Source organism: Solea senegalensis, linkage group LG1 (genome assembly GCF_019176455.1).
Source record: "Solea senegalensis isolate Sse05_10M linkage group LG1, IFAPA_SoseM_1, whole genome shotgun sequence".
Classification (NCBI taxonomy): domain Eukaryota; kingdom Metazoa; phylum Chordata; class Actinopteri; order Pleuronectiformes; family Soleidae; genus Solea; species Solea senegalensis.
The window spans coordinates 35,576,104-35,588,570 of NC_058021.1; the positions used below are offsets into that span (position 1 = coordinate 35,576,104).

At 39.8% G+C, this 12,467-nt stretch overlaps 1 protein-coding gene across 4 annotated transcripts in view; it reads left to right on the forward strand.

Moving 5' to 3' along the window:
- The window catches only part of LOC122757999 (rho GTPase-activating protein 21-B), an 87,077-nt gene that overhangs the window by 54,598 nt on the left and 20,012 nt on the right, over positions 1-12,467 (forward strand). For 2 of the 4 annotated variants that reach the window (XM_044011991.1, XM_044011812.1), the window contains 4 exons: positions 6,609-6,701; positions 8,388-8,466; positions 9,303-9,357; positions 11,203-11,226. In XM_044011991.1, the coding sequence (XP_043867926.1) occupies positions 6,609-6,701; positions 8,388-8,466; positions 9,303-9,357; positions 11,203-11,226 (251 nt within the window). Of the gene's footprint in view, positions 1-6,608; positions 6,702-8,387; positions 8,467-9,302; positions 9,358-11,202; positions 11,227-11,635; positions 11,940-12,467 lie in introns of those variants that run through there. The other 2 variants (XM_044011903.1, XM_044012080.1) reach the window with 2 other exon arrangements.

Consider the following 12,467-nt stretch of genomic DNA (forward strand, 5'->3'; position numbering starts at 1 on the left):
TAGCCAAAACGAATTTAGAATAGTGTATTTTGGCAGCTTATCTAGCTTAGCTAGATAAATACTACCAATGTGACAGCAGTAGATTAGCTACTTAAGTGTATATATATGTTGTTAGCTTAGCTAGCTATTTCAGCTAACCTCCACTCCATGACAGAATTGACAAGCCTCATCTGACGCTTTTATCTTTCTGGCTCATTTGTTTTTAAATAATGGTCCTGTAAAGGGATAATTGAAGATATTGAGTTAATGTTTTAATATGCTAAAACTTAGCAAGAGAAAGCGAGAAATAGAATTTGTTGGCTAAAATGCCACAAATGTGAATAAAAATAAGGCAGATTTATCACTAGTCTTCAATTTCACACATAAATAGATATAAGTTGGATTTTTCATTATCGCCGGCAGCAGTAGATTAGCTAAAAACAACTTTAGCTAATGTAGAGTTTATCTAGCTAATCCAGCTAATGTTTGAAAAGCTTTGTCTGACTAACTTTATAAATGTGTCTGGCTTGTTTGTTTCTCAATAATAGTCTTGTAAAGGGATAACTGTATATTCACATCATGATTTGGTGCATAATATCCTGTTATAACTCCAAGGCTTAAGCCTTTTTCTTGAAGTTTTTACAGGATAACAAGATATGCTAAGTTTTAGCAGTGTTAGCCTAAAGCTACATAAACCCAGGCAAAATTATCCATATGAAATGTCTCCATTTTCCATTTTTGTTTTATCACTTCAATTAAGCAAAAAGTTTCCCCAAAAAAAGTTTTTATAATCACAACTGTTGTGATTGTGTCATGGAACATAATCTCCGGTGTATTTACTTGTTTGTTTTTTTGTAGTTTCGTCTCGACATACTTGACATTGGAGCAAATAAACTCATGTTTAATTCTTTCCTTTCCACTTTTTTTGCTTGTGTGTTTTTTGGTCTTGTAAGGATCAGAATAAACAGACTCCACCCTTCCACTCTGTTTTGAAGAGAATCGCAGCCAGTTGGCTCATTTAACACATTTTCTTGAAGCATGAGAAAGTATTTTAAAATCAACCCATCTGTTTCCAGATGTTTGTCACTTGTTCCCTCGGTTGAAATTTAATTGCCTAGTTAGATAGTTTGGCTTGTTTTACAGAAAGAAAACAAAACACTGAATCAACTCTTTTTTTTCTCTCTCTCTCTCTCTCTCTCTCTCTCTCTCTCTCTCTCTCTCTTTTTGTTGAAATGCGGTCAGTACATATCCTCTTTCCCCTGGGTGGGTTTTGGTATTTGCAATTCCTAGAAAAAACGTGATGGAAAGTACTCCACCACCTTCCTGTGTGTGGTGGAAAAAAACACCAGGTGTGTGTTTGTGTGTGTGTGTGTGATGAGCAGATCAGATGTGGTGGAGGTGTCAGGCGTGGGTTACCACCTCTGTACATATATCTCTCTCTCTCCACAGTGAGGAATGCTACAGTCATGACAGTGAATTATTGTGAAATGACCCCAGATCCCATACATGTAACCCTACATTTAAATATACACTGAATTACTATGATTGGTTACATCCACCAATGCAGTTTAATGCAACAATCCTGCACCAAATCGTCCTGTTTTAGGTATATTATTACACTTTTCTTTATTAAGTAGTAGGTTTTAGACGCTGAAATCTGAGAACTGACTGATTAATTAGTCATTAAATTGTTGCACCTTTAGTATTTTGTTTAGTTTTTGTTTGTTTTTTGGCCGTAGTCAGTGGTGCTGATGTGTTGTGTGGCATTGCACAGCCTCTCCTCACTAATATGTGCAAGGAGAGCAAATACCACAGTGTCCATTTGCACTGTTTTTTTGAGCCATGAACTGCAGCTCTTCCTCAGCAGGTGACCTTTGTTCAGTCATCAGCCACCATGTAATGGAACAGATACTGTGGTTATACAGTTGACCTTTTCCATGTACAATGAAATTCTTTACTGTAGAAAACTAACTAAACACATTGGCTTCTGAAAAATCACATCAAATGTTATGTTTGAACAATTTTAAGCTTGAATAGAGACATTTCTGAGGTTAAAATATTTTATTGTCATCTTCAATCTGATTGTACAGTGTAATGGGGATAGTTAGAGATGGAGAGATATGGGATGTATGTACTAATCGCCCAATAATCTGTACTTTCACTACTGCCTTTGCATAATGATTTGTTGACAGAGGTGAATTTAACTTTCTTTTGTGCTGAAAAATATTACTTAAATTTACTCCTTTATTGATTGTTTAATGTGAATCCGATGATCGGTTGTGTTGACTTAATTTGCTCGGTATCCTTAAAAAATTCTAATAACCAATAAAAACAAATTGAATCTGAGGTAGTTATTTATTGGCATTAAAATAAAATAAAAATGCAGGAATAATCTTACACAAAGTCACTTAGCAGTGAGCTTTTATTCCCCCTTTTTGTTTCTGGAGCTGCTACTTGTGCTGTGTAAATAAAGTTTTACTCGTGTGTTTACAGCAAGGTCAAACCTCTGACTTCACACTGGCCGTGATGACAGAGGCTTTAAAGGCATATTGACATTCCCTCCTCCAGTGTGTGCCGAGGTGCCTGACGTAAAAGCTGCCGCTGTTTACAGAGCGCAGCGATTAGTGTAAGGAGACCTGTCTGTTTTCAGACCGGCACCTTAAAAAAGCCCTTACATCATGTGACAAAAGTCTGTTGACACAGTTTATGAGGAGGTGGGCCTGTGTGAGTATTTCACCCAGGTCAGGAGTCAGGTACGCAGGTGTTTTAGCGCAGGTTTAGGTTTTCCGAGCCTAGTTGTGTTTGGACAAGTTTGTGTGAACTGGACTCGGAATTCATGGGAATCTGGAAGAAGAAAAGGCAGAATTACACGACAGTATTTATTTTTCATGTGCCGTCTTTGAAGCAACCCCGGTGTCTTTGGGCCGAGGTTTGACAATCAAACACGCTGCACTTTCTGAAGGAAGTTGGAGTTTATGGGTTTTATGTGAAGTGTACTTGTGCTTTGACCTTCCCTCACTATGTGGGAGGGCAGAGGATTCTTGTACAAGGATCAGATGCCTCACATTTTCATATTCCTTTGCTGTAAGAGACCTGATAGACAACTATCTAAACACACTCACAGTACTGCTCCTCCTTTGAAATGTTGAGAAAGTAGAAAAGCGTCCTCTACAGTCAGTGTGTTTGCATGACTCATGCAGTGCCAGTTTTTGTGGGTTTGAATGGTCTCTGATGGACAGACATTCCTTGGAGTTCTTATTCAAAAGTTGGTATAAGTCGACTCCCAAATTTGAAAACTGCCAAACGACCGGTTTTTGGATGTTTTGTCTCACCAAGACGTCAAAACTTTGTTTGCAAACAAGTTACATTTTTCTGTCGCCCAATCAACCCAATCAGACAGTCGTGGGTGGAGCCGGTCTTACCGTACCATACCATTGTACTCTGGTACCCCAAGGGAAGAGTACCAAAGGATTGAACAGTTGGGTTATTTTGGTACTATTGTATCGTGCTGTACTGAACCAAACTCTTCCACTCGGTGGAATCATGGCTCAACACGCAACTGTGAAACTTGGGCTTTGACCCATAAATAATAGATGAAGAAGGCAACCATGGTAAAAAACACGGGGAAATCCGAACCATTCCATACCGTTAAATTCCTTTCCGGGATCCAGAGCCAACACCATGTGTCGAGATGAGGTGAGGCCGACTATATCTAGCCAGTATCTCTCCACCTCCTCCTCAAGCTCCAGCTCCTTCCCCACCAGAGTGGTGACGTTCCATGTTCTGATTGAACATGGAACTCAGACCAAGGCTCCTGCCTTTGGCCCTTCACCCAGGACCAAGTAGCCAAGGGAGACCCTACCAGGGGCAAAACTGCCTGGACAACATAGCTCCATGATCATTAGGGCACTCAAACTCATCCACCACGATAGGGTGGTGGTTCAAGGAGGAAATCCAGACTGGTTTTCCGATTAAGCTTCAAGAATTAAATACTTTTGGAATTAACGATACATAATGGTGGTCGCCATCTAGTGTGGTGGAGGTGGACACAGTACACTCAGTAAATCGATAGTGCTTGTTTTCCGGGGTGTTATATGATGCACATAAAGATCTGACTGTGTCTGGAAACATATCAGAGCAAGCAACACATGTGCGTGGGCATCAGTGTGTTTTTGTTTACTGGCACATTTGTGTTTGGGTGTGTTTTGTGAGTGTGAGAGCCACTTAAATGCCTAAGACGTTGGACATAGTGAAGGTATTACGCCGGCGGTTAATGCAGGGAGTGGGCAGTGGGCCCAGCCCTCTGTAGAATAACATTATCTAACCCAAAACAGGGGGGGGGAGAGGGGAGCAGGCCCACACAACCAGGCCCAGCTGTGCAGCCAGGGATGGCAGCCAAACTGAGGCTTGTTGAGGCCAAAAAGCAGAGCTGACACTCAACCGTGCCAATAGACGGCAGTGGACTGAGTCTCGGCTGAACTGAACTAGAGGGGAAAATGCTTATTTTTTGCTTCATATGTGATTGAAATACGAGTGAAAAATGGCAACGTTATGTCACTGCCATCTCTGTGATATTTGCTCCGACAGCTACGTATTCAACAGCCGTGTCCACACACGTGTGTGTGTGTGTGTATTTTGGTTAATCCACACAATAGTTTATGGTTCTGATAAGACGATTGGGAGCATTAAAAATGTCCAAAGCTTTAGATTTCCACAATAAATCCTGTTCATCCAGCTGTAGCGCCATTGGAAACTTGCAGAATCCAATTTGTGCCACTGCAGAGTCGGAGGCTCAGAAAGATTGGCTCTGGAAATGGGAATCTGGTACACACAGAGAGTGAGAGAGAGAGGGTTTGGTTTCCATGACTTCAGAGGACATCACATTGACTTACATTAATGTCCTGGGGACTTAACCTTAACCATAACTACTGCTCTAACCTCATCCTAGCCATGTCTTCAGCTTAAAATGTGATAATTTATGTTATGGGGACTTGCTTTTTGTCCCCATAAAGTGAGTGTGTAAACAGATTTAGGTCCCCACAACATGACTAATACCTGGAACACACACACACACACACACATTCTGGTTCAGCATGCCTAGTGAGAACGCCCACATACATAATGAATTCCCTGACCCTCGACTCCAACCTTAACCCACCCATCCATCTTCTACCGCTTTATCCTCCACATGAGGGTCATAGGGGGCACTGTGCCAATCTCAACTGACCCTGGACAGTTCGCCAGTCCATCACAGGGACACACAACCATTCACTTTTACACCTACGGTAAATTTAGAGTGTCCAATTTACCTAATCCCCTTATGGCATGTTTATGGACTGTGGGAGGAAACCGGAGAACCCAGAGAAAACATGCAGAAAGGCCCTTATTTCGTCTTCTTGCTGGAAAGACAACAGCGCTAACCACTGCACCAACCTTAACCATCAACCATCACAACTAAATACCTAACCCCCAAACCTCATCCTTATATAAACCTAATTCTAACTCTGACCCTCCTAAAACCAAGTCTTAATCCATAAACAGTCAACTGAGGAGCAGCCAAATTGTCCTCACTTTCACAAAAAATAGTCGTCATAAAGACGTATGGACGAGACATAAACAGATTTATGCAGCTGTTCTTTTAAGATCTCGCATCTCTGCCTCATGGTCTCCATGAGGACCTTATTCTGGTCCTGTCCAGCATCAGTCAGTCTCTGTGTTCCGTTTTATTGTCCTGTTCTCACATCAGCATCATGTGCAGTATGAGTGAAAACACAGTGTTGTCATACCACAGTTTTCACTCACAGCAAGTGAGAGTGAAGACATGTCATGTCCTCTACTGCCCCCTACTGGATTATAGCCAAGCGTACATCCATTATTAGAAAACAAGAAGAAGTCTCCCATGATGTGATTTCCTGCTGTCCTGTATTTCATTAGAGATTATTTGACAATCTTTGGGTTTTGGGATATCCAATATTTATCCAAGCAAAAAAGAAAGCTTAAAAATAAACTTTATTCATCACTTTATTTTTACTTTTTATACGAATGTTACAGAGATAAAATTATTCATTCATTAACCAGATTTGTACTAATCCAATCCAACTTTATTTATAAAACAACAGCTGAAACAGTGCTGCAGTGCTGTATATCAGAGATAAATAAAATGAATAAAATAAAAACATATAATAGAAATACTACTATAAACAAAATACTGTAGAATGTATAAAAACATGCAATAAAAAAGATAAAACCAACATGTTTTAAAGAGTAAAAACGGATTTTAAGTTGCATTTTAAAAGTTCTGTCCTACACTCAGTTAATCCACATTGTTTTGAGAACCTAGAACAATCACGTACAGTATTTAGATTTTTTTCTGTGTGTTGAATTACTCAAATTATTAATTTAATTGTTAGTTTATTTTCAGTCATACAACTAAATGCTTGTTACAGTATATAATGCATATATAGTTCTTTGCTGAGTAAATCTGGATCAGTAGCACAAATAAAAACTAAATGAAATGTGTGCTGTCCCAGTGCAGTGTGTCATACTTTCTCATGTCACTGCTGCTGCTGCTGCTGCTGCTGCTCTTCTTCACTGTGTGACCATGTTCTCTCTCTCTCTCCGGTTACCAGGGAGACAGCGAAACCGTCTGGAGCCAATGGACACCATTTTTGTCAAGCAAGTGAAGGAGGGAGGCCCCGCCCACGGAGCTGGACTCTGTACAGGTATACACACACACACACAGAGTCTCTGGAGACGATTGAGCTCCCGGTAACTGGCAGATCTTTGACGATTAACTCTGACCACCTCACGTTTGACCCGCTCTCGCTGCTCCCGGTGCCAGGATTTCTTCACGTCGGCTCTCTGGAGAATTCCACTTCCTTGTGAAGCTGCCAGGCAAAACATAGATGAGTTACAGAATAACAGATGGCTTCCTTTGTGGGAGGTTGAACAAAGTGTAATCTGCGCGACTGTTATTCCAACCTCCCCCCATTTTTGTGTTATTATTTCTTATTAATCCATGACTCACTTTGTAATTTAAAGGGTAAAAAAAAAAAAAAATCCTGCAGAAATTGAAATGAATCAGCAGTTTTTTGTAGTCAGTATTTGATAGCTGAAGCTCTTACTGGACACGGCGTTACTGGAAATGTCAAGTGGCCTCAGACAAACCCTGTGAATCTCTCTCTCTGTGTCTTTTATCTGATGATCATCACTCTCCTTTCCTCTCCTGGGATGAGCCACTGTAAATGTTTTCCCACAATTATCTCGTTTCCTCTCCTCGACTCACCTCCCCGTCTTCTAAGACGTCCGTCCTCAGAAAAGCCTGAGTGGACGTAGATCCTAATAATTTTGTCCTTTTGTGCTGGTTCACCTGCTCAATAATAGTATTGACTGTGGACACGTCACTCAGATTTACAGATTCACAGACATTATCCCACTCCTCCTGCGTCATCAACAGCATAAATGAAAATATTACAAATGGTGAACTGAAGATAATAGAAAACAAGTTTAAACTCATTATGACGACGATGACGAGCCGACCTGCTACATGCAGATGACTTTAAAAAACAGTAATCCATTTAACAACCCCAGAAAAGCGTTAAGCCTTTAACACCGAAGCCTCAAAATGTCCGTCTGGACATTTTATTTTTTTTTGCTTATTTTAACCATAAAAGGTCCAGAAACTAAGTAACTAAGTGCTTTTGCCCATTTTTCCAGAAAAACTTTCTATATTTACAGTTTACTGCATTTTAAATTGTGTATTGACAATTTAAAATCAAGAAAAACACTGTAGTTGTACACAAACACCAGATTGTGAGTGTTCAGTTTGAAACTTGAACAGAATCAAACATATTTAAAATAATATTTTATTCGAGTTTTCGTCTCAATGTCCAAAAACAGGACAAAACATGGAAACCACAGTATGTACAGGCGTTTTTCCTACTCGCTCCTCTCTGGCGACAAAGACTCTGATCGCCGGAATTACGGTGATGCAAAGAGTGTTTGCACAAACGTGTCGTCTGCGATTCACTCGGTGTTAACAGTGCTCAGATGACGTTGGTAAAGTCTATAAAGTCTCAGTCATTAAGTTACATAAATTCAGAGCCTATTTCACTGAATCCCTGAAACAAAAATATAAACTTTATTCGTATGGCACCTTTCATACAAGGGTCGCAGCTCAAAGTGCTTCACAATAAAAGGAAAATAAAAATTTAAAAAGAAAAGAGATGCAAATACAACAATAAAGCACAACACAGGGTGGAATGAAATGGGAAAGTCAAGAGGTTAAAACCCTGTTTTAACTTTAAAATACTAAAAAATGCAAATAAAAAAACAACTCAGGGTGGAATAAATAGACGGTAATAAATAAAATTGCAGCATGGTCATTTCTCTTCTTTGTCTTCCTTCAGGGGATCGAATCGTGAAGGTGAACGGAGAGAGCATAATCGGGAAGACGTACTCACAGGTCATCGCTTTGATCCAGAACAGGTGAAGACACGATATGTAACATTTCTGCAGCAAAACTTTTCCAACACTGTTTAAAAATCACTTGGAAATCTGTTTTGTTTTTTTCTGCTCTTTCATTTTGGTGGCGTTTTAATGAAATCTGCTGTCACTTAACTCCATGTAAACATGAGAGTGAGAGGAAGGAAATATTAATGTTAAGGAAATAATTTATTCGTTCTACTTCCTGTTAAAACAAGTCAGGGTAGTTTTGAGTATTTGGTTTTAGTCGTTCTTCTTCTTTGTCTTCTTCTTTATGTTGTCTTCCATTTTAGTCATAAAACATTTGCGGTAAAAAGAGGTTGTCACACTTTATCTGTGTTTTGAGGATTAATAAAGTTAATTTTGTGATTGTGATTTGTTACAAAGTTACTCCGCGTAACAAGTCTACAACCATCTGACTGTTATTTTCTTAAATAAAAAAGTTAGTATCACATGTAAGATGTCACAAAAAAGTGGAAAAATGTGTGTTATTCCTGATCGCCGAGAAAATCTCCTAGCAGCGAATTCACTTAATATTTTCTTAATATTTATATGACTCACTGATGTAATATTTAATCTGTAGACTACAAAGCAGTCTCGGGGGTCGTCTGGGTCCAACAACAAATATTTGCCCTCCCTCTGACATTAATCAGAAATCTTCAATTAAAAGGGAATATTTGCCGTCTGAATGACTCAGACTTGAGATCTAATCTCTTCACCACCGGCGCTCAGATCACTTGGACTAATGATAGAGAAAATAAGACAAAAAACAAAAACCTTTTTCACTCCGTTTAAAACGCAGCTTATTGAAGAACATGTTTGTTTGTCTCGTGTCTCAGCGACGCCGCGCTGGAGCTCTGTGTGATGCCCAAGGACGAGGACATTCTGCAACTGGTGAGGTTCCATTTATTTCCATTAAATAATGTTATTTTAACATGATTTGTGTTTAAATGCCTCGCATGTCTCATTGGTTTTGCTTATTTGGGAAAAGATAGCACAGTGTGCATCGAGTGTAAGTGTATGTTTAACTTTATGCTAGCTTGTGGAAATTAGAAAAGATGGATGATTTTGGATCATTCATTTAAAAAATGTTTAATAAAGGGATCCACTTTTTAAAGAATTCACAATAAAATCATCACAATAGATAATTAACCTCATTAAACCTCATTAAAAGTTAGTTTTATGCATAAATGTTGACAAAAAGATTCTGCAAAAATTTGTTTTGGGACCCAAAAAAATCCCCTGCGACACATTTGTGGGTCCCCGCCCCATGCTTTGGGAATCATTATTTTAGTTTAAAGCACAGACATGAATTGTCTGTTTATTTCTGGAAAAACATTCTTGGGAAGAATGTTTCAATTAAACCCTTCCTTAACTTTTAGGACGATTTCTATTCAGCAACAATCACTTTTTCATGAGAAAGTTTGAAGTTAAAGTCTCTGCAAAATTATTCAAAGTAACGTAGTGACAAGATTGAGTGGACAGTGACTTAAAACTGTGACATAATGTAAAGGTTTTCATAATAATGTGAAGGACCAGTTTGTCTTATTTCACCTGTGTGGAAACGGGTTTACATTTTTTCGCGTTATCTAGAATTCCACATCAGGTCGACGTGGATGCTGGGTGGGCTTGAAGGACGTTTTATAAACCCAGAGTTTGAAAGAACACACAGCGTCAGTCAGGCTCCAGAGCTTGACAGACGATAAAACAGTCTAATCATCAGTCTCCACACCACACAGGGTTTTTTTTTAAACCTTTGTTTGGGTGAATTTCTCTCATGAAGCAGAAACTCAGTGACTCAGATCTCACTCTGTTTCCTCACACATAACTGAAACTGAGAGAACTTTCGGGGGTGAAGGATCTCTAATGAACCACTGGAATACATTAAAGTACAAAGGAATGATTATTTTAAACTTAATAGTCGTTTACAGCGTGTCTGCCTTCAGCCAGAGTTATGGGATTAAACTGTAAAGTCATACAAGATGTGATTTAGTTCTTTGGGGGAGTGAAGGAGGGAGGCCCCTCCCACGGAGCTGGACTCGATTTGGGGGAAAATCTATTCGTAATTATGACTGTAGATGTTGCATTTCTGTTCAATATTCACTTAATAATAGATTTAAAGATCATCAAAGCGTTACCACATGCCAACCATCACAATTGACTTTTATTTCGAAAGCAATTTTACACTTAAACAAACAAACGTGCGAGTAATATATTCAGTTCTTGTCAGTAAACCCATGTAAATGCTACACACTGGTCAAAGTTGTTGAATTTGGACTTTTGTTTTAGTGTTTATATGAGTTAAGTTTAATGTTGGTGTGACTTGATCGATTGAGACAAACCTGTATGCTGGCTGCAGTCAGCTGACCTGAACCTCTCAGGTTCACAAGTGTGTGTGTGTTTGTGCTCAATGAAGATTGAACATGTGATGGAGCGGCGTGTGTGTGTGTGTGTGTGTGTGTGTGTGTGTGTGTGTGTGAGCAGGTGAGAGTGACAGAGCAGAGATGAAATGCTAAGTGTGTTGAGAACCAGCAGAATTTGACCTCTTTCCCCACTCTTCTCCTCTGACTGTGACTTCTCTGCTCTACATTCTTACAGCAGGATGTATTTTATTCTTTTAATCCTGACTCCATGTCTCACCTTCATTGCTGCCACTGTGTGAGTTTTCACCTGTTTACTTCTCTTTATTCCCCATTTCTCTCTCTTTCTCTGTCTTCCTTTCTCTCTGCTGGACTGCAGTTTTCCAGGGATATCACTGCTCTGGTAAGAAGGGAAACTAAGCCATCACTTTCCCTTTTACTTACTTCTCTTTCCAGACGTGATGCACCACTTTCTAAACTCATAGGCACAAAGTGGCAAACACAAAAAATACCCACGTTATTTCCCCTGTCTTTCAAGTGCAGAGTTTACACAGGTTATTTTTTTTAGTCGGTTATTTTCCCTGACTGGCATGTGTACGGGAATAACATGGAAATAAAGGAGTGTAACTTGCCAGCAGACCTCAAACATTTTTGTGCTCTGTACTTTCCTCATTCGAGAAATGACTTTCTATTGGTCCCTGATTGTTTATGCAATCCAAAAAAAGGGGCGGCGCCAAGAGAGCTAGAGTTGCTGTTGCTGCTGCTGCTGCTGCTGCTGCTCTCAGTGCAGTTGTAACTCGACACCTCAGGTAGAGTGCCAATCGATTAAAGTCCAGCACTATAACTCTCTCTCCCTTTCATTTTCTCCGGAGTGTTTGCGCTGACAGGATGAGGAACTTTATAACTCACTCACGAGGCAACTGGGAGGTGATGATAGTGGAGAGCGAGCACGGTTATTTCGAGCAAAAGTTTTGAGTTAAAGTTAAATACAGTGACTGTGACAGTAGAGCTGGCGAAACCATGCTGACAGAAGTAGCTTTAGCTGGCAGAGACAGGCAGAGACGTCCTCCGTTCAGTCTGTCCTCGTGCCTCAGGGCGCACTCTCCTGTACCCAAGGTGAGTCAGCTTCTGTCAACAGACCTCTTCCCTCCAAGGGTTTATTCTTGACTGTCCGGCTTTCTTGCCCTACTACTTTTTTATTGTAATTAATAACATTTGTCTGCGTTGTCATGGGAATAAATATTTATTGTTTTGCTGTCTTTCTGTAAATACAGAAATGTATTTTCAGCTTCAGTCACTTACACTTCTCTGAGGGAACACAGTGACACTGTTTGTCTTCCTGATAATCTCGTCATCCCAAGCAAATGATCCTGTCAATAAATGACACTCAGGGATCACCGTTCTCTCTCTCTCTCTCCCCTCAGAAATGTGAGCAGTTGATGTGTTTTGCAAACAGAAGATAGATTGTCAGTGGGAGATGTGTCCAAAATGTTTCATCAGCTGAAAGCAGGAGAGAAATCTAAAACTGATTGGCCTTAATAGAACAGTGTTGGTATTCATGGCTGTTTTGGGGGGATTTTTATGAGCTGTGTCTGTTTTAGAGCCAGAAAAAAGCTCAGTAGAGTACTCCCAAAGGTTCACACA